General features: G+C 42.3%; 1 protein-coding gene across 1 annotated transcript; it reads right to left on the reverse strand.

The window, feature by feature from the left end:
- Nucleotides 1–81: 81 nt before the first annotated feature.
- LOC135490936 (collagen alpha-3(VI) chain-like) lies at nt 82–27223 on the reverse strand. The gene is made up of 39 exons (XM_064776519.1): nt 27185–27223; nt 25941–26007; nt 25403–25539; nt 24935–25200; nt 24100–24368; nt 23478–23614; nt 23010–23275; nt 22174–22442; nt 21552–21688; nt 21084–21349; nt 20255–20523; nt 19633–19769; nt 19165–19430; nt 18336–18604; nt 17714–17850; nt 17246–17511; nt 16410–16678; nt 15788–15924; nt 15320–15585; nt 14484–14752; nt 13862–13998; nt 13394–13659; nt 12558–12826; nt 11936–12072; nt 11468–11733; nt 10680–10948; nt 10058–10194; nt 9590–9855; nt 8802–9070; nt 8180–8316; nt 7712–7977; nt 6876–7144; nt 6254–6390; nt 5786–6051; nt 5000–5268; nt 4378–4514; nt 3910–4175; nt 3135–3341; nt 82–1455 (listed from the first exon to the last, which is right to left on the reverse strand). The coding sequence occupies exons 1-38, from the start codon at nt 27221–27223 to the stop codon at nt 3161–3163; spliced, it is 8082 nt and encodes a 2693-aa protein (XP_064632589.1). The 3' UTR covers nt 82–1455; nt 3135–3160.

The raw sequence follows: 27223 nt of genomic DNA on the forward strand, positions 1-27223 counted from the left end.
TTCGCGAATAGAAAATTAGATCGACTGTAATCTAGATGAATTATTTCAACATCTTCAACAGAAAACAACGCAAAAGTCCCATTTATGGTTTTGTGGTGCTTTAATAATTATCCTACAGGTGAAGAGTCGGTCACACATCATAGTTGTGTATACCGTGCCATTCGACACTGCGAAAAGAGCCAATGCCTTCAAAATGATTACATCTATCATAATGCTCTCTTTACACTTCTATAAGGTCGGTGACAATACCGCTTTTTCTTTTCTTGCCTTATTAGAAGGGGCGCCCTGCTAACTGAAACTCAAGAAATTTCATTTAGAAGTGTAAAGAGATTAGACTAAGTTACAATGCATGGTACAACGTACTACAACACACGATTTGACTTCGACTCTGGGTAAGTTTCCACTGAACGCGGTTTTACTTGAATCGCACATGGCATGCGTTAGCGCAGATTGGGTGTTTGGTTGCAGTGTTGTCGCAATCTCGTGCAGTGGAAACCAACCCTTACAGAATGTTTTTGCAGCTTGAACAATCACGAAGACAGCAAGACATTTCAATATGTTTCTTGAATTGTACGAAGAATAGAAATATCTTTTGTGATCAAAATGCATCCATAGTTTTACCAGAATCGTCGGCCCTCAAAAATAAGGAATTGTATGCAAGGATCATGCATGTGTTGCTTGCTTGGCAATGTGACCATTTAAAGAAATCAACAGGATATTGTCTAAAAACCAAGAGCTGTGTCAAGACTGTCAGTGGTCCTCTTCATTTTGAGACGATGGCATTCATGTAGTCCAGGATCAGTCAGAAGAAGTACCTCCAAGTATCAAGCTGCTGGTACCAAAAAAGGCGTGGCCATGGATGAGAAAAATGGGATTGGTTGGAAATGCGGAAAATATCGATCACACCACTGATTTTACGTGGAGTTAACACTTAATTACTTTCCAAATGATGCTTGGCGCACAGGCTGCAATTTTCGTGTAGTAAAGTAGAGTGGTGAAATTATAACTTTGGTCGGATTTTAGAATCCAGCTTGAAGTACACCGTTATGCACGAAAAGGCTACAACTGTACTGGAGCAATAATTATACCACCTTGCCCATGCCGACTTATCGGCGGTGAATATCAGTCCTAAAGTATCCGCACAACCACGGTTGATCAGCATGCACGTTGCCTTATACCAAGAATCTTGCTTATACATGTGTAGTTAAAAGCCTTCTTTCGATAGGGAACAGGGTTTATCACACATACTGACGTTTGTTTGAACAGGAAGTTTTCGAATTTGAATTTAAACTTTTATCTACAAATACTGATTCATAGATGACAGCTCGTTCCCAAATCTCCTGGCCACGCATCTGAGTTTGGCTGCTGACACAAGACAGGCGTGTCATTCAAAGTTATTGCTAATGACTATAATATTATCTCCGGAGTCCATTGGCAGATCGGTCGTCGTGACATCTGAAAAGATCAGTAGAATCGAATCAAATATCCGGTAGGAAGGTCTAGCCTATTATTCCGAACTTATTGGCTTTCCTGCATCCTGAACCACAGACCAACACTCAACACTAACGACCGAGTTTGTGTAACGTGCACGAGGGGAGGAGGATACGACTGACATGGATTTTCGAGGCTGGCTTTCCCGTAACTCATGCAATATCCCGTCCCGAAAGCACAATGACGCACAGTAATGCATTGCCAATGCATTGTAGACAATGTGTAGACCCTGGAAGAGGTTCTTCGGGTATGAAATATGTTTGTCGAAAACGTATAAGGTAGAATGGGGTAACTCATTACCAGCTATTGCGGGCCTAGCACACTCTGTTTTGAATAGAGGGAGACTCCATCATTCCTATTGTTTGAGATTGGAAAGGTGTGAATTAATCTGGCAATTAGCCTCCTGTGCATTGGTGCATACAAACACTAAAATGTTTGGTTTTTGCTGATTTAGGGTCAAATAAATCAGCCAAAAGTTTTGAAAGCTTCACAAATGATTGTTGCAAGGAAGTACTTAATGATAGTTTGCGAAATTTTGATTAATTCTAGGTGGAAAGTAATATTTTTCGCATATTTGTTGGGAAAAAAATTGAAAATCCTCCAATTTTCAACCCCCCTATGGACACTATGAATTTTTCTCCAATAAAGCTGAAATCTTGGGAATATAATCCTAAGAGTTATATCAACCACGTCTGAAGTCGGGAGTTTGTATCAAATGTATAGTTTCGGAGCTAGCGCAGCTAGAAAAGCCCCCAAAACCCACTTTCTCAGGAATTTACACTACGGCTACGAGTGAAGCATTACAGATTTACCAAAATTTTCAACCTATAGATGGACACATCGAATTTCCATCCAAATCACTCCAAATTTTGCCAGTAAATACCTAGACATATATAGAATTGTGTCAGAAGTCGGGAGTTGGGATTATTTTAACACCCCGCCCAAAAAGCCAACTTTATTGATATTTCCTATGCATTTTCCATTAGGCTTGCCAGGACCAATTAAGCAGGTGCACTAATTGGCTTAATTGGCTAGGCCCGCAATAGCTGGTAATGCTGTAACCCCGGTTTAATTGTAGCCCCTGCCTATGATATTGATTGATATCCCCATGCATCAGACAATGCAGGGGCTATAAATAAACCGGGGCTAAAATCACACCCATTCTACCCTACATGCCAGTGTATGAGATTTTGAAATTTGAGCGAGGGCCAACGTCAAACCCTTTCAAATTTTCAAACCTATATGCGCAAAGAAATATTTCCGAAACAAATATATCTTCTTTTTCCATGAGCACATTTGATTTACCGCCAAAGATTAAATTCTGCTATGGGAAAATTGTCTAATGCACTTATAGCCAATGCAATACAATACATTACAGCCCAAAATGGCATTTCTGTAGTATAATTGAAAGGTCTCTGACCGATATCTTCTACGTGCACAAAACGCAAAATATCAGCAGTAATTGAAGTAAAAATTCACATCTTTGTCAACCATTTTGCAGCAGATGGCTCAGTTAAAGTACAATAGTATCATGCATACCTTCATCCTAAGATACACTTTTTTTATAATCCCACGTCATAGTTTGAAATATCGAGAGGCGGAGTGTATTGAAGATCACTGATTACTACGTCAGAATGGCATACCTTGTGTGGTTGGCAAGACAATCCCACTAATTGGCGGCGCATGTCTGACCAGCCAGCTCAGAGAGGTGACTCAACAGCAAGTTGTAGTCTTCAGCATATATCACGCTGTTTGGGCCGGCTAGGAGCTTCAGCTGCTCCTTATCCAGATTGTCTGATATACCAACTGGTAAGACTGTGGCATTATTACTGCCAATTTCCTCAAAGGCACTGTAAATAAATCAATGGAAAGGTATATAGGTGACAACAAGACAGTGATCATGTAACATCGTCCATCCGAAGTTCTGCTGATTTATAATACCAGTTTGATGGTTGAAAAGCTGAAGGGCTCACTTTGTTAAGGCAATACATTAGTCCTAACTCCTATAGCTGTAGGAGAAATGTACGAGTATTGAGTTTTGGAATCCAGACAGTTTAGATGCAAACATTTGGTGTTAGGTACGGCAGCTTGAATCAGCGTGCGGGCAGTGCTTAAAGCCCCGCCTTAATCTTTCTTTCAATAGTAAAGTCGGAGAGCTTTTAGCATTCAAGCAGACAAGATCGTTATCCGGCCATTCCTTCGAATCTTTCCTCGTGCTCTCAGGCACATTTGGAAGGGCAAAGAATATGTCATGCATGCTTAGCTTTGATGTTTTGACCAGGCGCTGTGATATTAAATCTTTTGTAGCGCCATAGATCGCAGAGATTCAAGTTGGAATCTCATGTTACTCCCCGCCCCCCCCCCCCTCCCCCTTCGAATATACGTGTACATGTATAAGTAAACAAACAACACACTGACCTATCGAAGAACTGGCCGCTTAGGACAAATTGATCTTTCGCCTTCCCGTCAGTGAGTATGATCAATATGACTTGTGCTCCGTCTCGCTTCTTTTCCATAAGTTCAGGAAGAGATGTCGCAATGGCATGGTAGAGATGGGTCGTCTGTCCTGGAGAGAACTGAGCTATGGCACGTATGGCATCAATGACTTCCTGCATGGTATTGTACTCGTCAAGTCCAAATTCTGTCTTGAGGTTAGTATATTTGGCAAACACGACGACAGCGACCTAACAAAAGAGAACCAACGGACTATGAATTGTCTGCAAATGTAAATAAATTCAGTATATCTTATGGTGCTATAAACAGGCCACGACAGTTAATGCCTCAGAAATTTAAAGCGCATGATGATTTTTTGATCCCCGGAATTCTTAATCTATCCTAGGACTTTACAAACTTCTACACCGCCACCAATTATATATGTGGACTTACCCTGATTCCATTGTCGCCGTATCCACCAATCCTTTCCATCAAAGCAATGATAAATTCTTTCATGGCATCAAAGTTTGCTTTCGAGATGCTGCCGGAAGAGTCGATCAAGAAGACAATATCTTGTTGACCGCAATTGGCTGAAAGACCCAAAAAGGTTATGATTACATGTGTTCATTTGGGGACGCATTTCTGCAATGTCCGGGTGGTGGGTGCTAACAACGCCTCATCGACTGTCATTCAATTGAATTCTGTTTTGAAATATCTGAACTAATCTCTGGTGGTGATTGGTGATGATGTCGGAGCCCAAAGAATTATCACAGTCATGGTAAATGTTGGTGTATACTCCAATGCATGCCATGACCAGTGATAATGCTTGCATGTTATTACATGACTTGATGTCAACACAGGACCTCCTCTGAGCTTTTATCTGAACGGAACCTTTCGACGTCACTTATCAAGAGAAACGACATCACTCACTCAATTCCTATAATGACATGAATGACTGTGACATGTCACAAGGTGTATGTTGTAGGAAACCTTGAACTTAGCCTCGAGTCTGACAACAATTGACTCCTTTATTTCAAGGTTTTCCCTGAGAGAACTAAGTCTCTTTCACACCTACATGGTGGAGATGTAGTAGGAGACGTCGTTGTTACGGTAGTCGTCTGTGGCGGTGTTGTAGATGTAGTAGGAGACGTAGATGTCGTTGTCTGTGTTGGAGGACAAGTCTGACTAGCCAGTTCAGAGAGGTGACTCAACAGCAAGTTGTAGTCTTCAGCATATATCACGCTGTTTGGGCCGGCTAGGAGCTTCAGCTGCTCCTTATCCAGATTGTCTGATATACCAACTGGTAAGACTTTGGCATTATTACTGCCAATTTCCTCAAAGGCACTGTAAATAAATCAATGGAAAGGTATATAGGTGACAACAAGACAGTGATCATGTAACATCGTCCATCCGAAGTTCTGCTGATTTATAATACCAGTTTGATGGTTGAAAAGCTGAAGGGCTCACTTTGTTAAGGCAATACATTAGTCCTAACTCCTATAGCTGTAGGAGAAATGTACGAGTATTGAGTTTTGGAATCCAGACAGTTTAGATGCAATAATTTGGTGTTAGGTACGGCAGCTTGAATCAGCGTGCGGGCAGTGCTTAAAGCCCCGCCTTAATCTTTCTTTCAATAGTAAAGTCGGAGAGCTTTTAGCATTCAAGCAGACAAGATCGTTATCCGGCCATTAAATATGTCATGCATGCTTAGCTTTGATGTTTTGACCAGGCGCTGTGATATTAAATCTTTTGTAGCGCCATAGATCGCAGAGATTCAAGTTGGAATCTCATGTTACTCCCCGCCCCCCCCCCCCCTTCGAATTTACGTGTACATGTATAAGTAAACAAACAACACACTGACCTATCGAAGAACTGGCCGCTTAGGACAAATTGATCTTTCGCCTTCCCGTCAGTGAGTATGATCAATATGACTTGTGCTCCGTCTCGCTTCTTTTCCATAAGTTCAGGAAGAGATGTCGCAATGGCATGGTAGAGATGGGTCGTCTGTCCTGGAGAGAACTGAGCTATGGCACGTATGGCATCAATGACTTCCTGCATGGTATTGTACTCGTCAAGTCCAAATTCTGTCTTGAGGTTAGTATATTTGGCAAACACGACGACAGCGACCTAACAAAAGAGAACCAACGGACTATGAATTGTCTGCAAATGTAAATAAATTCAGTATATCTTATGGTGCTATAAACAGGCCACGACAGTTAATGCCTCAGAAATTTAAAGCGCATGATGATTTTTTGATCCCCGGAATTCTTAATCTATCCTAGGACTTTACAAACTTCTACACCGCCACCAATTATATATGTGGACTTACCCTGATTCCATTGTCGCCGTATCCACCAATCCTTTCCATCAAAGCAATGATAAATTCTTTCATGGCATCAAAGTTTGCTTTCGAGATGCTGCCGGAAGAGTCGATCAAGAAGACAATATCTTGTTGACCGCAATTGGCTGAAAGACCCAAAAAGGTTATGATTACATGTGTTCATTTGGGGACGCATTTCTGCAATGTCCGGGTGGTGGGTGCTAACAACGCCTCATCGACTGTCATTCAATTGAATTCTGTTTTGAAATATCTGAACTAATCTCTGGTGGTGATTGGTGATGATGTCGGAGCCCAAAGAATTATCACAGTCATGGTAAATGTTGGTGTATACTCCAATGCATGCCATGACCAGTGATAATGCTTGCATGTTATTACATGACTTGATGTCAACACAGGACCTCCTCTGAGCTTTTATCTGAACGGAACCTTTCGACGTCACTTATCAAGAGAAACGACATCACTCACTCAATTCCTATAATGACATGAATGACTGTGACATGTCACAAGGTGTATGTTGTAGGAAACCTTGAACTTAGCCTCGAGTCTGACAACAATTGACTCCTTTATTTCAAGGTTTTCCCTGAGAGAACTAAGTCTCTTTCACACCTACATGGTGGAGATGTAGTAGGAGACGTCGTTGTTACAGTAGTCGTCTGTGGCGGTGTTGTAGATGTAGTAGGAGACGTAGATGTCGTTGTCTGTGTTGGAGGACAAGTCTGACTAGCCAGTTCAGAGAGGTGACTCAACAGCAAGTTGTAGTCTTCAGCATATATCACGCTGTTTGGGCCGGCTAGGAGCTTCAGCTGCTCCTTATCCAGATTGTCTGATATACCAACTGGTAAGACTTTGGCATTATTACTGCCAATTTCCTCAAAGGCACTGTAAATAAATCAATGGAAAGGTATATAGGTGACAACAAGACAGTGATCATGTAACATCATCCATCCGAAGTTCTGCTGATTTATAATACCAGTTTGATGGTTGAAAAGCTGAAGGGCTCACTTTGTTAAGGCAATACATTAGTCCTAACTCCTATAGCTGTAGGAGAAATGTACGAGTATTGAGTTTTGGAATCCAGACAGTTTAGATGCAAACATTTGGTGTTAGGTACGGCAGCTTGAATCAGCGTGCGGGCAGTGCTTAAAGCCCCGCCTTAATCTTTCTTTCAATAGTAAAGTCGGAGAGCTTTTAGCATTCAAGCAGACAAGATCGTTATCCGGCCATTCCTTCGAATCTTTCCTCGTGCTCTCAGGCACATTTGGAAGGGCAAAGAATATGTCATGCATGCTTAGCTTTGATGTTTTGACCAGGCGCTGTGATATTAAATCTTTTGTAGCGCCATAGATCGCAGAGATTCAAGTTGGAATCTCATGTTACTCCCCGCCCCCCCCCCCTCCCCCTTCGAATATACGTGTACATGTATAAGTAAACAAACAACACACTGACCTATCGAAGAACTGGCCGCTTAGGACAAATTGATCTTTCGCCTTCCCGTCAGTGAGTATGATCAATATGACTTGTGCTCCGTCTCGCTTCTTTTCCATAAGTTCAGGAAGAGATGTCGCAATGGCATGGTAGAGATGGGTCGTCTGTCCTGGAGAGAACTGAGCTATGGCACGTATGGCATCAATGACTTCCTGCATGGTATTGTACTCGTCAAGTCCAAATTCTGTCTTGAGGTTAGTATATTTGGCAAACACGACGACAGCGACCTAACAAAAGAGAACCAACGGACTATGAATTGTCTGCAAATGTAAATAAATTCAGTATATCTTATGGTGCTATAAACAGGCCACGACAGTTAATGCCTCAGAAATTTAAAGCGCATGATGATTTTTTGATCCCCGGAATTCTTAATCTATCCTAGGACTTTACAAACTTCTACACCGCCACCAATTATATATGTGGACTTACCCTGATTCCATTGTCGCCGTATCCACCAATCCTTTCCATCAAAGCAATGATAAATTCTTTCATGGCATCAAAGTTTGCTTTCGAGATGCTGCCGGAAGAGTCGATCAAGAAGACAATATCTTGTTGACCGCAATTGGCTGAAAGACCCAAAAAGGTTATGATTACATGTGTTCATTTGGGGACGCATTTCTGCAATGTCCGGGTGGTGGGTGCTAACAACGCCTCATCGACTGTCATTCAATTGAATTCTGTTTTGAAATATCTGAACTAATCTCTGGTGGTGATTGGTGATGATGTCGGAGCCCAAAGAATTATCACAGTCATGGTAAATGTTGGTGTATACTCCAATGCATGCCATGACCAGTGATAATGCTTGCATGTTATTACATGACTTGATGTCAACACAGGACCTCCTCTGAGCTTTTATCTGAACGGAACCTTTCGACGTCACTTATCAAGAGAAACGACATCACTCACTCAATTCCTATAATGACATGAATGACTGTGACATGTCACAAGGTGTATGTTGTAGGAAACCTTGAACTTAGCCTCGAGTCTGACAACAATTGACTCCTTTATTTCAAGGTTTTCCCTGAGAGAACTAAGTCTCTTTCACACCTACATGGTGGAGATGTAGTAGGAGACGTCGTTGTTACGGTAGTCGTCTGTGGCGGTGTTGTAGATGTAGTAGGAGACGTAGATGTCGTTGTCTGTGTTGGAGGACAAGTCTGACTAGCCAGTTCAGAGAGGTGACTCAACAGCAAGTTGTAGTCTTCAGCATATATCACGCTGTTTGGGCCGGCTAGGAGCTTCAGCTGCTCCTTATCCAGATTGTCTGATATACCAACTGGTAAGACTTTGGCATTATTACTGCCAATTTCCTCAAAGGCACTGTAAATAAATCAATGGAAAGGTATATAGGTGACAACAAGACAGTGATCATGTAACATCGTCCATCCGAAGTTCTGCTGATTTATAATACCAGTTTGATGGTTGAAAAGCTGAAGGGCTCACTTTGTTAAGGCAATACATTAGTCCTAACTCCTATAGCTGTAGGAGAAATGTACGAGTATTGAGTTTTGGAATCCAGACAGTTTAGATGCAATAATTTGGTGTTAGGTACGGCAGCTTGAATCAGCGTGCGGGCAGTGCTTAAAGCCCCGCCTTAATCTTTCTTTCAATAGTAAAGTCGGAGAGCTTTTAGCATTCAAGCAGACAAGATCGTTATCCGGCCATTAAATATGTCATGCATGCTTAGCTTTGATGTTTTGACCAGGCGCTGTGATATTAAATCTTTTGTAGCGCCATAGATCGCAGAGATTCAAGTTGGAATCTCATGTTACTCCCCCCCCCCCCCCCCCCCCTTCGAATTTACGTGTACATGTATAAGTAAACAAACAACACACTGACCTATCGAAGAACTGGCCGCTTAGGACAAATTGATCTTTCGCCTTCCCGTCAGTGAGTATGATCAATATGACTTGTGCTCCGTCTCGCTTCTTTTCCATAAGTTCAGGAAGAGATGTCGCAATGGCATGGTAGAGATGGGTCGTCTGTCCTGGAGAGAACTGAGCTATGGCACGTATGGCATCAATGACTTCCTGCATGGTATTGTACTCGTCAAGTCCAAATTCTGTCTTCAGGTTAGTATATTTGGCAAACACGACGACAGCGACCTAACAAAAGAGAACCAACGGACTATGAATTGTCTGCAAATGTAAATAAATTCAGTATATCTTATGGTGCTATAAACAGGCCACGACAGTTAATGCCTCAGAAATTTAAAGCGCATGATGATTTTTTGATCCCCGGAATTCTTAATCTATCCTAGGACTTTACAAACTTCTACACCGCCACCAATTATATATGTGGACTTACCCTGATTCCATTGTCGCCGTATCCACCAATCCTTTCCATCAAAGCAATGATAAATTCTTTCATGGCATCAAAGTTTGCTTTCGAGATGCTGCCGGAAGAGTCGATCAAGAAGACAATATCTTGTTGACCGCAATTGGCTGAAAGACCCAAAAAGGTTATGATTACATGTGTTCATTTGGGGACGCATTTCTGCAATGTCCGGGTGGTGGGTGCTAACAACGCCTCATCGACTGTCATTCAATTGAATTCTGTTTTGAAATATCTGAACTAATCTCTGGTGGTGATTGGTGATGATGTCGGAGCCCAAAGAATTATCACAGTCATGGTAAATGTTGGTGTATACTCCAATGCATGCCATGACCAGTGATAATGCTTGCATGTTATTACATGACTTGATGTCAACACAGGACCTCCTCTGAGCTTTTATCTGAACGGAACCTTTCGACGTCACTTATCAAGAGAAACGACATCACTCACTCAATTCCTATAATGACATGAATGACTGTGACATGTCACAAGGTGTATGTTGTAGGAAACCTTGAACTTAGCCTCGAGTCTGACAACAATTGACTCCTTTATTTCAAGGTTTTCCCTGAGAGAACTAAGTCTCTTTCACACCTACATGGTGGAGATGTAGTAGGAGACGTCGTTGTTACAGTAGTCGTCTGTGGCGGTGTTGTAGATGTAGTAGGAGACGTAGATGTCGTTGTCTGTGTTGGAGGACAAGTCTGACTAGCCAGTTCAGAGAGGTGACTCAACAGCAAGTTGTAGTCTTCAGCATATATCACGCTGTTTGGGCCGGCTAGGAGCTTCAGCTGCTCCTTATCCAGATTGTCTGATATACCAACTGGTAAGACTTTGGCATTATTACTGCCAATTTCCTCAAAGGCACTGTAAATAAATCAATGGAAAGGTATATAGGTGACAACAAGACAGTGATCATGTAACATCGTCCATCCGAAGTTCTGCTGATTTATAATACCAGTTTGATGGTTGAAAAGCTGAAGGGCTCACTTTGTTCAGGCAATACATTAGTCCTAACTCCTATAGCTACAGGAGAAATGTACGAGTATTGAGTTTTGGAATCCAGACAGTTTAGATGCAAACATTTGGTGTTAGGTACGGCAGCTTGAATCAGCGTGCGGGCAGTGCTTAAAGCCCCGCCTTAATCTTTCTTTCAATAGTAAAGTCGGAGAGCTTTTAGCATTCAAGCAGACAAGATCGTTATCCGGCCATTAAATATGTCATGCATGCTTAGCTTTGATGTTTTGACCAGGCGCTGTGATATTAAATCTTTTGTAGCGCCATAGATCGCAGAGATTCAAGTTGGAATCTCATGTTACTCCCCGCCCCCCCCCCCCCCCTTCGAATTTACGTGTACATGTATAAGTAAACAAACAACACACTGACCTATCGAAGAACTGGCCGCTTAGGACAAATTGATCTTTCGCCTTCCCGTCAGTGAGTATGATCAATATGACTTGTGCTCCGTCTCGCTTCTTTTCCATAAGTTCAGGAAGAGATGTCGCAATGGCATGGTAGAGATGGGTCGTCTGTCCTGGAGAGAACTGAGCTATGGCACGTATGGCATCAATGACTTCCTGCATGGTATTGTACTCGTCAAGTCCAAATTCTGTCTTCAGGTTAGTATATTTGGCAAACACGACGACAGCGACCTAACAAAAGAGAACCAACGGACTATGTATTGTCTGCAAATGTAAATAAATTCAGTATATCTTATGGTGCTATAAACAGGCCACGACAGTTAATGCCTCAGAAATTTAAAGCGCATGATGATTTTTTGATCCCCGGAATTCTTAATCTATCCTAGGACTTTACAAACTTCTACACCGCCACCAATTATATATGTGGACTTACCCTGATTCCATTGTCGCCGTATCCACCAATCCTTTCCATCAAAGCAATGATAAATTCTTTCATGGCATCAAAGTTTGCTTTCGAGATGCTGCCGGAAGAGTCGATCAAGAAGACAATATCTTGTTGACCGCAATTGGCTGAAAGACCCAAAAAGGTTATGATTACATGTGTTCATTTGGGGACGCATTTCTGCAATGTCCGGGTGGTGGGTGCTAACAACGCCTCATCGACTGTCATTCAATTGAATTCTGTTTTGAAATATCTGAACTAATCTCTGGTGGTGATTGGTGATGATGTCGGAGCCCAAAGAATTATCACAGTCATGGTAAATGTTGGTGTATACTCCAATGCATGCCATGACCAGTGATAATGCTTGCATGTTATTACATGACTTGATGTCAACACAGGACCTCCTCTGAGCTTTTATCTGAACGGAACCTTTCGACGTCACTTATCAAGAGAAACGACATCACTCACTCAATTCCTATAATGACATGAATGACTGTGACATGTCACAAGGTGTATGTTGTAGGAAACCTTGAACTTAGCCTCGAGTCTGACAACAATTGACTCCTTTATTTCAAGGTTTTCCCTGAGAGAACTAAGTCTCTTTCACACCTACATGGTGGAGATGTAGTAGGAGACGTCGTTGTTACAGTAGTCGTCTGTGGCGGTGTTGTAGATGTAGTAGGAGACGTAGATGTCGTTGTCTGTGTTGGAGGACAAGTCTGACTAGCCAGTTCAGAGAGGTGACTCAACAGCAAGTTGTAGTCTTCAGCATATATCACGCTGTTTGGGCCGGCTAGGAGCTTCAGCTGCTCCTTATCCAGATTGTCTGATATACCAACTGGTAAGACTTTGGCATTATTACTGCCAATTTCCTCAAAGGCACTGTAAATAAATCAATGGAAAGGTATATAGGTGACAACAAGACAGTGATCATGTAACATCGTCCATCCGAAGTTCTGCTGATTTATAATACCAGTTTGATGGTTGAAAAGCTGAAGGGCTCACTTTGTTCAGGCAATACATTAGTCCTAACTCCTATAGCTACAGGAGAAATGTACGAGTATTGAGTTTTGGAATCCAGACAGTTTAGATGCAAACATTTGGTGTTAGGTACGGCAGCTTGAATCAGCGTGCGGGCAGTGCTTAAAGCCCCGCCTTAATCTTTCTTTCAATAGTAAAGTCGGAGAGCTTTTAGCATTCAAGCAGACAAGATCGTTATCCGGCCATTCCTTCGAATCTTTCCTCGTGCTCTCAGGCACATTTGGAAGGGCAAAGAATATGTCATGCATGCTTAGCTTTGATGTTTTGACCAGGCGCTGTGATATTAAATCTTTTGTAGCGCCATAGATCGCAGAGATTCAAGTTGGAATCTCATGTTACTCCCCGCCCCCCCCCCCTCCCCCTTCGAATATACGTGTACATGTATAAGTAAACAAACAACACACTGACCTATCGAAGAACTGGCCGCTTAGGACAAATTGATCTTTCGCCTTCCCGTCAGTGAGTATGATCAATATGACTTGTGCTCCGTCTCGCTTCTTTTCCATAAGTTCAGGAAGAGATGTCGCAATGGCATGGTAGAGATGGGTCGTCTGTCCTGGAGAGAACTGAGCTATGGCACGTATGGCATCAATGACTTCCTGCATGGTATTGTACTCGTCAAGTCCAAATTCTGTCTTGAGGTTAGTATATTTGGCAAACACGACGACAGCGACCTAACAAAAGAGAACCAACGGACTATGAATTGTCTGCAAATGTAAATAAATTCAGTATATCTTATGGTGCTATAAACAGGCCACGACAGTTAATGCCTCAGAAATTTAAAGCGCATGATGATTTTTTGATCCCCGGAATTCTTAATCTATCCTAGGACTTTACAAACTTCTACACCGCCACCAATTATATATGTGGACTTACCCTGATTCCATTGTCGCCGTATCCACCAATCCTTTCCATCAAAGCAATGATAAATTCTTTCATGGCATCAAAGTTTGCTTTCGAGATGCTGCCGGAAGAGTCGATCAAGAAGACAATATCTTGTTGACCGCAATTGGCTGAAAGACCCAAAAAGGTTATGATTACATGTGTTCATTTGGGGACGCATTTCTGCAATGTCCGGGTGGTGGGTGCTAACAACGCCTCATCGACTGTCATTCAATTGAATTCTGTTTTGAAATATCTGAACTAATCTCTGGTGGTGATTGGTGATGATGTCGGAGCCCAAAGAATTATCACAGTCATGGTAAATGTTGGTGTATACTCCAATGCATGCCATGACCAGTGATAATGCTTGCATGTTATTACATAACTTGATGTCAACACAGGACCTCCTCTGAGCTTTTATCTGAACGGAACCTTTCGACGTCACTTATCAAGAGAAACGACATCACTCACTCAATTCCTATAATGACATGAATGACTGTGACATGTCACAAGGTGTATGTTGTAGGAAACCTTGAACTTAGCCTCGAGTCTGACAACAATTGACTCCTTTATTTCAAGGTTTTCCCTGAGAGAACTAAGTCTCTTTCACACCTACATGGTGGAGATGTAGTAGGAGACGTCGTTGTTACAGTAGTCGTCTGTGGCGGTGTTGTAGATGTAGTAGGAGACGTAGATGTCGTTGTCTGTGTTGGAGGACAAGTCTGACTAGCCAGTTCAGAGAGGTGACTCAACAGCAAGTTGTAGTCTTCAGCATATATCACGCTGTTTGGGCCGGCTAGGAGCTTCAGCTGCTCCTTATCCAGATTGTCTGATATACCAACTGGTAAGACTTTGGCATTATTACTGCCAATTTCCTCAAAGGCACTGTAAATAAATCAATGGAAAGGTATATAGGTGACAACAAGACAGTGATCATGTAACATCGTCCATCCGAAGTTCTGCTGATTTATAATACCAGTTTGATGGTTGAAAAGCTGAAGGGCTCACTTTGTTAAGGTAATACATTAGTCCTAACTCCTATAGCTGTAGGAGAAATGTACGAGTATTGAGTTTTGGAATCCAGACAGTTTAGATGCAAACATTTGGTGTTAGGTACGGCAGCTTGAATCAGCGTGCGGGCAGTGCTTAAAGCCCCGCCTTAATCTTTCTTTCAATAGTAAAGTCGGAGAGCTTTTAGCATTCAAGCAGACAAGATCGTTATCCGGCCATTCCTTCGAATCTTTCCTCGTGCTCTCAGGCACATTTGGAAGGGCAAAGAATATGTCATGCATGCTTAGCTTTGATGTTTTGACCAGGCGCTGTGATATTAAATCTTTTGTAGCGCCATAGATCGCAGAGATTCAAGTTGGAATCTCATGTTACTCCCCGCCCCCCCCCCCTCCCCCTTCGAATATACGTGTACATGTATAAGTAAACAAACAACACACTGACCTATCGAAGAACTGGCCGCTTAGGACAAATTGATCTTTCGCCTTCCCGTCAGTGAGTATGATCAATATGACTTGTGCTCCGTCTCGCTTCTTTTCCATAAGTTCAGGAAGAGATGTCGCAATGGCATGGTAGAGATGGGTCGTCTGTCCTGGGGAGAACTGAGCTATGGCACGTATGGCATCAATGACTTCCTGCATGGTATTGTACTCGTCAAGTCCAAATTCTGTCTTGAGGTTAGTATATTTGGCAAACACGACGACAGCGACCTAACAAAAGAGAACCAACGGACTATGAATTGTCTGCAAATGTAAATAAATTCAGTATATCTTATGGTGCTATAAACAGGCCACGACAGTTAATGCCTCAGAAATTTAAAGCGCATGATGATTTTTTGATCCCCGGAATTCTTAATCTATCTTAGGACTTTACAAACTTCTACACCGCCACCAATTATATATGTGGACTTACCCTGATTCCATTGTCGCCGTATCCACCAATCCTTTCCATCAAAGCAATGATAAATTCTTTCATGGCATCAAAGTTTGCTTTCGAGATGCTGCCGGAAGAGTCGATCAAGAAGACAATATCTTGTTGACCGCAATTGGCTGAAAGACCCAAAAAGGTTATGATTACATGTGTTCATTTGGGGACGCATTTCTGCAATGTCCGGGTGGTGGGTGCTAACAACGCCTCATCGACTGTCATTCAATTGAATTCTGTTTTGAAATATCTGAACTAATCTCTGGTGGTGATTGGTGATGATGTCGGAGCCCAAAGAATTATCACAGTCATGGTAAATGTTGGTGTATACTCCAATGCATGCCATGACCAGTGATAATGCTTGCATGTTATTACATGACTTGATGTCAACACAGGACCTCCTCTGAGCTTTTATCTGAACGGAACCTTTCGACGTCACTTATCAAGAGAAACGACATCACTCACTCAATTCCTATAATGACATGAATGACTGTGACATGTCACAAGGTGTATGTTGTAGGAAACCTTGAACTTAGCCTCGAGTCTGACAACAATTGACTCCTTTATTTCAAGGTTTTCCCTGAGAGAACTAAGTCTCTTTCACACCTACATGGTGGAGATGTAGTAGGAGACGTCGTTGTTACAGTAGTCGTCTGTGGCGGTGTTGTAGATGTAGTAGGAGACGTAGATGTCGTTGTCTGTGTTGGAGGACAAGTCTGACTAGCCAGTTCAGAGAGGTGACTCAACAGCAAGTTGTAGTCTTCAGCATATATCACGCTGTTTGGGCCGGCTAGGAGCTTCAGCTGCTCCTTATCCAGATTGTCTGATATACCAACTGGTAAGACTTTGGCATTATTACTGCCAATTTCCTCAAAGGCACTGTAAATAAATCAGTGGAAAGGTATATAGGTGACAACAAGACAGTGATCATGTAACATCGTCCATCCGAAGTTCTGCTGATTTATAATACCAGTTTGATGGTTGAAAAGCTGAAGGGCTCACTTTGTTAAGGCAATACATTAGTCCTAACTCCTATAGCTGTAGGAGAAATGTACGAGTATTGAGTTTTGGAATCCAGACAGTTTAGATGCAAACATTTGGTGTTAGGTACGGCAGCTTGAATCAGCGTGCGGGCAGTGCTTAAAGCCCCGCCTTAATCTTTCTTTCAATAGTAAAGTCGGAGAGCTTTTAGCATTCAAGCAGACAAGATCGTTATCCGGCCATTCCTTCGAATCTTTCCTCGTGCTCTCAGGCACATTTGGAAGGGCAAAGAATATGTCATGCATGCTTAGCTTTGATGTTTTGACCAGGCGCTGTGATATTAAATCTTTTGTAGCGCCATAGATCGCAGAGATTCAAGTTGGAATCTCATGTTACTCCCCGCCCCCCCCCCCTCCCCCTTCGAATATACGTGTACATGTATAAGTAAACAAACAACACACTGACCTATCGAAGAACTGGCCGCTTAGGACAAATTGATCTTTCGCCTTCCCGTCAGTGAGTATGATCAATATGACTTGTGCTCCGTCTCGCTTCTTTTCCATAAGTTCAGGAAGAGATGTCGCAATGGCATGGTAGAGATGGGTCGTCTGTCCTGGGGAGAACTGAGCTATGGCACGTATGGCATCAATGACTTCCTGCATGGTATTGTACTCGTCAAGTCCAAATTCTGTCTTGAGGTTAGTATATTTGGCAAACACGACGACAGCGACCTAACAAAAGAGAACCAACGGACTATGAATTGTCTGCAAATGTAAATAAATTCAGTATATCTTATGGTGCTATAAACAGGCCACGACAGTTAATGCCTCAGAAATTTAAAGCGCATGATGATTTTTTGATCCCCGGAATTCTTAATCTATCCTAGGACTTTACAAACTTCTACACCGCCACCAATTATATATGTGGACTTACCCTGATTCCATTGTCGCCGTATCCACCAATCCTTTCCATCAAAGCAATGATAAATTCTTTCATGGCATCAAAGTTTGCTTTCGAGATGCTGCCGGAAGAGTCGATCAAGAAGACAATATCTTGTTGACCGCAATTGGCTGAAAGACCCAAAAAGGTTATGATTACATGTGTTCATTTGGGGACACATTTCTGCAATGTCCGGGTGGTGGGTGCTAACAACGCCTCATCGACTGTCATTCAATTGAATTCTGTTTTGAAATATCTGAACTAATCTCTGGTGGTGATTGGTGATGATGTCGGAGCCCAAAGAATTATCACAGTCATGGTAAATGTTGGTGTATACTCCAATGCATGCCATGACCAGTGATAATGCTTGCATGTTATTACATGACTTGATGTCAACACAGGACCTCCTCTGAGCTTTTATCTGAACGGAACCTTTCGACGTCACTTATCAAGAGAAACGACATCACTCACTCAATTCCTATAATGACATGAATGACTGTGACATGTCACAAGGTGTATGTTGTAGGAAACCTTGAACTTAGCCTCGAGTCTGACAACAATTGACTCCTTTATTTCAAGGTTTTCCCTGAGAGAACTAAGTCTCTTTCACACCTACATGGTGGAGATGTAGTAGGAGACGTCGTTGTTACAGTAGTCGTCTGTGGCGGTGTTGTAGATGTAGTAGGAGACGTAGATGTCGTTGTCTGTGTTGGAGGACAAGTCTGACTAGCCAGTTCAGAGAGGTGACTCAACAGCAAGTTGTAGTCTTCAGCATATATCACGCTGTTTGGGCCGGCTAGGAGCTTCAGCTGCTCCTTATCCAGATTGTCTGATATACCAACTGGTAAGACTTTGGCATTATTACTGCCAATTTCATCAAAGGCACTGTAAATAAATCAATGGAAAGGTATATAGGTGACAACAAGACAGTGATCATGTAACATCGTCCATCCGAAGTTCTGCTGATTTATAATACCAGTTTGATGGTTGAAAAGCTGAAGGGCTCACTTTGTTAAGGCAATACATTAGTCCTAACTCCTATAGCTGTAGGAGAAATGTACGAGTATTGAGTTTTGGAATCCAGACAGTTTAGATGCAAACATTTGGTGTTAGGTACGGCAGCTTGAATCAGCGTGCGGGCAGTGCTTAAAGCCCCGCCTTAATCTTTCTTTCAATAGTAAAGTCGGAGAGCTTTTAGCATTCAAGCAGACAAGATCGTTATCCGGCCATTCCTTCGAATCTTTCCTCGTGCTCTCAGGCACATTTGGAAGGGCAAAGAATATGTCATGCATGCTTGGCTTTGATGTTTTGACCAGGCGCTGTGATATTAAATCTTTTGTAGCGCCATAGATCGCAGAGATTCAAGTTGGAATCTCATGTTACTCCCCGCCCCTCCCCCTTCGAATATACGTGTACATGTATAAGTAAACAAACAACACACTGACCTATCGAAGAACTGGCCGCTTAGGACAAATTGATCTTTCGCCTTCCCGTCAGTGAGTATGATCAATATGACTTGTGCTCCGTCTCGCTTCTTTTCCATAAGTTCAGGAAGAGATGTCGCAATGGCATGGTAGAGATGGGTCGTCTGTCCTGGAGAGAACTGAGCTATGGCACGTATGGCATCAATGACTTCCTGCATGGTATTGTACTCGTCAAGTCCAAATTCTGTCTTGAGGTTAGTATATTTGGCAAACACGACGACAGCGACCTAACAAAAGAGAACCAACGGACTATGAATTGTCTGCAAATGTAAATAAATTCAGTATATCTTGTGGTGCTATAAACAGGCCACGACAGTTAATGCCTCAGAAATTTAAAGCGCATGATGATTTTTTGATCCCCGGAATTCTTAATCTATCCTAGGACTTTACAAACTTCTACACCGCCACCAATTATATATGTGGACTTACCCTGATTCCATTGTCGCCGTATCCACCAATCCTTTCCATCAAAGCAATGATAAATTCTTTCATGGCATCAAAGTTTGCTTTCGAGATGCTGCCGGAAGAGTCGATCAAGAAGACAATATCTTGTTGACCGCAATTGGCTGAAAGACCCAAAAAGGTTATGATTACATGTGTTCATTTGGGGACGCATTTCTGCAATGTCCGGGTGGTGGGTGCTAACAACGCCTCATCGACTGTCATTCAATTGAATTCTGTTTTGAAATATCTGAACTAATCTCTGGTGGTGATTGGTGATGATGTCGGAGCCCAAAGAATTATCACAGTCATGGTAAATGTTGGTGTATACTCCAATGCATGCCATGACCAGTGATAATGCTTGCATGTTATTACATGACTTGATGTCAACACAGGACCTCCTCTGAGCTTTTATCTGAACGGAACCTTTCGACGTCACTTATCAAGAGAAACGACATCACTCACTCAATTCCTATAATGACATGAATGACTGTGACATGTCACAAGGTGTATGTTGTAGGAAACCTTGAACTTAGCCTCGAGTCTGACAACAATTGACTCCTTTATTTCAAGGTTTTCCCTGAGAGAACTAAGTCTCTTTCACACCTACATGGTGGAGATGTAGTAGGAGACGTCGTTGTTACAGTAGTCGTCTGTGGCGGTGTTGTAGATGTAGTAGGAGACGTAGATGTCGTTGTCTGTGTTGGAGGACAAGTCTGACTAGCCAGTTCAGAGAGGTGACTCAACAGCAAGTTGTAGTCTTCAGCATATATCACGCTGTTTGGGCCGGCTAGGAGCTTCAGCTGCTCCTTATCCAGATTGTCTGATATACCAACTGGTAAGACTTTGGCATTATTACTGCCAATTTCCTCAAAGGCACTGTAAATAAATCAATGGAAAGGTATATAGGTGACAACAAGACAGTGATCATGTAACATCGTCCATCCGAAGTTCTGCTGATTTATAATACCAGTTTGATGGTTGAAAAGCTGAAGGGCTCACTTTGTTAAGGCAATACATTAGTCCTAACTCCTATAGCTGTAGGAGAAATGTACGAGTATTGAGTTTTGGAATCCAGACAGTTTAGATGCAAACATTTGGTGTTAGGTACGGCAGCTTGAATCAGCGTGCGGGCAGTGCTTAAAGCCCCGCCTTAATCTTTCTTTCAATAGTAAAGTCGGAGAGCTTTTAGCATTCAAGCAGACAAGATCGTTATCCGGCCATTCCTTCGAATCTTTCCTCGTGCTCTCAGGCACATTTGGAAGGGCAAAGAATATGTCATGCATGCTTGGCTTTGATGTTTTGACCAGGCGCTGTGATATTAAATCTTTTGTAGCGCCATAGATCGCAGAGATTCAAGTTGGAATCTCATGTTACTCCCCGCCCCTCCCCCTTCGAATATACGTGTACATGTATAAGTAAACAAACAACACACTGACCTATCGAAGAACTGGCCGCTTAGGACAAATTGATCTTTCGCCTTCCCGTCAGTGAGTATGATCAATATGACTTGTGCTCCGTCTCGCTTCTTTTCCATAAGTTCAGGAAGAGATGTCGCAATGGCATGGTAGAGATGGGTCGTCTGTCCTGGAGAGAACTGAGCTATGGCACGTATGGCATCAATGACTTCCTGCATGGTATTGTACTCGTCAAGTCCAAATTCTGTCTTGAGGTTAGTATATTTGGCAAACACGACGACAGCGACCTAACAAAAGAGAACCAACGGACTATGAATTGTCTGCAAATGTAAATAAATTCAGTATATCTTGTGGTGCTATAAACAGGCCACGACAGTTAATGCCTCAGAAATTTAAAGCGCATGATGATTTTTTGATCCCCGGAATTCTTAATCTATCCTAGGACTTTACAAACTTCTACACCGCCACCAATTATATATGTGGACTTACCCTGATTCCATTGTCGCCGTATCCACCAATCCTTTCCATCAAAGCAATGATAAATTCTTTCATGGCATCAAAGTTTGCTTTCGAGATGCTGCCGGAAGAGTCGATCAAGAAGACAATATCTTGTTGACCGCAATTGGCTGAAAGACCCAAAAAGGTTATGATTACATGTGTTCATTTGGGGACGCATTTCTGCAATGTCCGGGTGGTGGGTGCTAACAACGCCTCATCGACTGTCATTCAATTGAATTCTGTTTTGAAATATCTGAACTAATCTCTGGTGGTGATTGGTGATGATGTCGGAGCCCAAAGAATTATCACAGTCATGGTAAATGTTGGTGTATACTCCAATGCATGCCATGACCAGTGATAATGCTTGCATGTTATTACATGACTTGATGTCAACACAGGACCTCCTCTGAGCTTTTATCTGAACGGAACCTTTCGACGTCACTTATCAAGAGAAACGACATCACTCACTCAATTCTTATAATGACATGAATGACTGTGACATGTCACAAGGTGTATGTTGTAGGAAACCTTGAACTTAGCCTCGAGTCTGACAACAATTGACTCCTTTATTTCAAGGTTTTCCCTGAGAGAACTAAGTCTCTTTCACACCTACATGGTGGAGATGTAGTAGGAGACGTCGTTGTTACAGTAGTCGTCTGTGGCGGTGTTGTAGATGTAGTAGGAGACGTAGATGTCGTTGTCTGTGTTGGAGGACAAGTCTGACTAGCCAGTTCAGAGAGGTGACTCAACAGCAAGTTGTAGTCTTCAGCATATATCACGCTGTTTGGGCCGGCTAGGAGCTTCAGCTGCTCCTTATCCAGATTGTCTGATATACCAACTGGTAAGACTTTGGCATTATTACTGCCAATTTCCTCAAAGGCACTGTAAATAAATCAATGGAAAGGTATATAGGTGACAACAAGACAGTGATCATGTAACATCGTCCATCCGAAGTTCTGCTGATTTATAATACCAGTTTGATGGTTGAAAAGCTGAAGGGCTCACTTTGTTAAGGCAATACATTAGTCCTAACTCCTATAGCTGTAGGAGAAATGTACGAGTATTGAGTTTTGGAATCCAGACAGTTTAGATGCAAACATTTGGTGTTAGGTACGGCAGCTTGAATCAGCGTGCGGGCAGTGCTTAAAGCCCCGCCTTAATCTTTCTTTCAATAGTAAAGTCGGAGAGCTTTTAGCATTCAAGCAGACAAGATCGTTATCCGGCCATTCCTTCGAATCTTTCCTCGTGCTCTCAGGCACATTTGGAAGGGCAAAGAATATGTCATGCATGCTTAGCTTTGATGTTTTGACCAGGCGCTGTGATATTAAATCTTTTGTAGCGCCATAGATCGCAGAGATTCAAGTTGGAATCTCATGTTACTCCCCGCCCCCCCCCCCTCCCCCTTCGAATATACATGTACACGTATAAGTAAACAAACAACACACTGACCTATCGAAGAACTGGCCGCTTAGGACAAATTGATCTTTCGCCTTCCCGTCAGTGAGTATGATCAATATGACTTGTGCTCCGTCTCGCTTCTTTTCCATAAGTTCAGGAAGAGATGTCGCAATGGCATGGTAGAGATGGGTCGTCTGTCCTGGAGAGAACTGAGCTATGGCACGTATGGCATCAATGACTTCCTGCATGGTATTGTACTCGTCAAGTCCAAATTCTGTCTTGAGGTTAGTATATTTGGCAAACACGACGACAGCGACCTAACAAAAGAGAACCAACGGACTATGAATTGTCTGCAAATGTAAATAAATTCAGTATATCTTGTGGTGCTATAAACAGGCCACGACAGTTAATGCCTCAGAAATTTAAAGCGCATGATGATTTTTTGATCCCCGGAATTCTTAATCTATCCTAGGACTTTACAAACTTCTACACCGCCACCAATTATATATGTGGACTTACCCTGATTCCATTGTCGCCGTATCCACCAATCCTTTCCATCAAAGCAATGATAAATTCTTTCATGGCATCAAAGTTTGCTTTCGAGATGCTGCCGGAAGAGTCGATCAAGAAGACAATATCTTGTTGACCGCAATTGGCTGAAAGACCCAAAAAGGTTATGATTACATGTGTTTATTTGGGGACGCATTTCTGCAATGTCCGGGTGGTGGGTGCTAACAACGCCTCATCGACTGTCATTCAATTGAATTCTGTTTTGAAATATCTGAACTAATCTCTGGTGGTGATTGGTGATGATGTCGGAGCCCAAAGAATTATCACAGTCATGGTAAATGTTGATGTATACTCCAATGCATGCCATGACCAGTGATAATGCTTGCATGTTATTACATGACTTGATGTCAACACAGGACCTCCTCTGAGCTTTTATCTGAACGGAACCTTTCGACGTCACTTATCAAGAGAAACGACATCACTCACTCAATTCCTATAATGACATGAATGACTGTGACATGTCACAAGGTGTATGTTGTAGGAAACCTTGAACTTAGCCTCGAGTCTGACAACAATTGACTCCTTTATTTCAAGGTTTTCCCTGAGAGAACTAAGTCTCTTTCACACCTACATGGTGGAGATGTAGTAGGAGACGTCGTTGTTACAGTAGTCGTCTGTGGCGGTGTTGTAGATGTAGTAGGAGACGTAGATGTCGTTGTCTGTGTTGGAGGACAAGTCTGACTAGCCAGTTCAGAGAGGTGACTCAACAGCAAGTTGTAGTCTTCAGCATATATCACGCTGTTTGGGCCGGCTAGGAGCTTCAGCTGCTCCTTATCCAGATTGTCTGATATACCAACTGGTAAGACTTTGGCATTATTACTGCCAATTTCCTCAAAGGCACTGTAAATAAATCAATGGAAAGGTATATAGGTGACAACAAGACAGTGATCATGTAACATCGTCCATCCGAAGTTCTGCTGATTTATAATACCAGTTTGATGGTTGAAAAGCTGAAGGGCTCACTTTGTTAAGGCAATACATTAGTCCTAACTCCTATAGCTGTAGGAGAAATGTACGAGTATTGAGTTTTGGAATCCAGACAGTTTAGATGCAAACATTTGGTGTTAGGTACGGCAGCTTGAATCAGCGTGCGGGCAGTGCTTAAAGCCCCGCCTTAATCTTTCTTTCAATAGTAAAGTCGGAGAGCTTTTAGCATTCAAGCAGACAAGATCGTTATCCGGCCATTCCTTCGAATCTTTCCTCGTGCTCTCAGGCACATTTGGAAGGGCAAAGAATATGTCATGCATGCTTAGCTTTGATGATTTGACCAGGCGCTGTGATATTAAATCTTTTGTAGCGCCATAGATCGCAGAGATTCAAGTTGGAATCTCATGTTACTCCCCGCCCCCCCTCCTCCCCCTTCGAATATACGTGTACATGTATAAGTAAACAAACAACACACTGACCTATCGAAGAACTGGCCGCTTAGGACAAATTGATCTTTCGCCTTCCCGTCAGTGAGTATGATCAATATGACTTGTGCTCCGTCTCGCTTCTTTTCCATAAGTTCAGGAAGAGATGTCGCAATGGCATGGTAGAGATGGGTCGTCTGTCCTGGAGAGAACTGAGCTATGGCACGTATGGCATCAATGACTTCCTGCATGGTATTGTACTCGTCAAGTCCAAATTCTGTCTTGAGGTTAGTATATTTGGCAAACACGACGACAGCGACCTAACAAAAGAGAACCAACGGACTATGAATTGTCTGCAAATGTAAATAAATTCAGTATATCTTGTGGTGCTATAAACAGGCCACGACAGTTAATGCCTCAGAAATTTAAAGCGCATGATGATTTTTTGATCCCCGGAATTCTTAATCTATCCTAGGACTTTACAAACTTCTACACCGCCACCAATTATATATGTGGACTTACCCTGATTCCATTGTCGCCGTATCCACCAATCCTTTCCATCAAAGCAATGATAAATTCTTTCATGGCATCAAAGTTTGCTTTCGAGATGCTGCCGGAAGAGTCGATCAAGAAGACAATATCTTGTTGACCGCAATTGGCTAAAAGAGTCGTATAAGATTATGATTATTCATTGGAAAAAAAAATGAATTTGTTTCTGCAGAAACACTCTGATTGGAGTAAGAACCTATGCTGTGCTTGACAAATTAATGAGTAGGCCTAATTGTAACATCTGAAATAGGCTTAGAAATAGTGAGTAGTTTTCTGGGGATTTCATACACGTGCACATTATGGAATCATTTGTGCTATAGCTTTTTTGAAGTTTTATAAAACATTTGAAGGTTCTACACATAGTTGCTGGGTTTTTCGCCAATTATCATTTCATTTAAGTCTTACTTGAAATAGCTCCACGTGTGCCAGTAAAAAACGCCATTGGAAAATACTTTTCCTCAGAGCGCACAGGCTTTTTTTTCGAGTTCAGCCATCTCAATGTAGAACTTACAATTAAATGCTGACCCCGCGGCCACTGAAAGCAGCGACAGCAATGCCACAAGTAGTATCATCTGCATCTGTAAAGGAAAATTGGATGTTACGAGTCCTGATAAAAAACAAAGCAAAAATTTCTAGTCAGGTTTAAATCAACTTAAAACTCCTCATTTTACCAGTTCCATTAACAAAGAGTCCGACCCCAATTATAAAAGGGCAAGTTTTCCTTAAGCCCGTAGCACACTAGCCGCCAACTTCGGCGTTCACTTGCGTTTTTTTGCCGCAAGAGTCCTGAACGCCTGAAAAATCCCTAGTCTGCTACGAACGGCGTCGGCGAACGCGACTTGCCGCCACTTGCCGCAACTAAACGCCAAATATCTAATGTTTGATTTTTGACGCGTGTCGCCGCGTTTGAACGCAAGAAGAAGCCAGGTGTGCTACGGATTGCCGCCTGAATTGGCGTCGGCGGCGAGGCTATGGCCAATCAGTATGCGTCTTGATGTCACATGATTTCAAAATGGCAGCCTAAAGTGGCGGAAAAGACGCTACTGGACGCCGATTCTTGGCAGAGACAAGACCACAATTGATTTTTTAAGTCTTTTAGCAGTTAAATTGTCAATGTTTGACCGCGACGCATCAAATACTGCGTGGGGTTGTGAATCTGAAATTTTGATATGATATTCCGGACAGTCGAGCAAGTAAATTGTGAAAAATAAACTGGTAGTTGACCACGGAAATTTTTTGATAATCGACAAATTAGACAGACATTGATATTTCCACTCTTTTCAGCCAACTGGCAGAAAAATCTCAAAACACTATTACCCAATTAGCAAAATTCGAAATTAATTTTTTCATCAAATAATTTCTTTATATCTGTAGACTTGCCACAGCAAATATTTTTTCAATACCTCTCCAAATATGTACTCGAGAGTTAAAAACTCCAACCTATGAATATTCATTAGTGGTCTTGTCTCGGCAGGTGTGCTCTGACCGGGATCCACTGGCCGCCAACTTCGGCGTCGAGAGGCGTCAGCTGAACGCTTCTTGTCGCCAAAGTTGGCGGCTAGTGTGCTGCGGGCTTTACCGACTAAATCAGACAAATAGGCCTACTAGGCCTAAAATTGGTAAAATCCTGAATCCATATCTGGCGTTATCGGTATACGGTAATTTAGACGAAAGTAAATTAGGCAATGGTAAAACTCTAACCCCTCTACCTATACACTGCACCACTGGAAGGTTTCTATGGTCAGGTAGGCGTACTCTATCCCTCAACACATTCAACTCATTTGTAGCCTGCAT

Source organism: Lineus longissimus, chromosome 7 (assembly GCF_910592395.1).
Source record: "Lineus longissimus chromosome 7, tnLinLong1.2, whole genome shotgun sequence".
Classification (NCBI taxonomy): Eukaryota; Metazoa; Nemertea; class Pilidiophora; order Heteronemertea; family Lineidae; genus Lineus; species Lineus longissimus.

What these genes read in the sequence shown, in the direction of transcription:
- LOC135490936 (XM_064776519.1), bottom strand. Translation starts at nt 27,223, where the DNA reads ATGCAGGCTACAAATGAGTTGAATGTGTTGAGGGATAGA. An exon ending in ACGGCGACAATGGAATCAGG is followed by an intron (nt 19,431 to 19,632) that starts GTAAGTCCACAT and finishes CTCTTTTGTTAG; the next exon opens with GTCGCTGTCGTCGTGTTTGC. An exon ending in AGCGGCCAGTTCTTCGATAG is followed by an intron (nt 16,679 to 17,245) that starts GTCAGTGTGTTG and finishes ATTTATTTACAG; the next exon opens with TGCCTTTGAGGAAATTGGCA.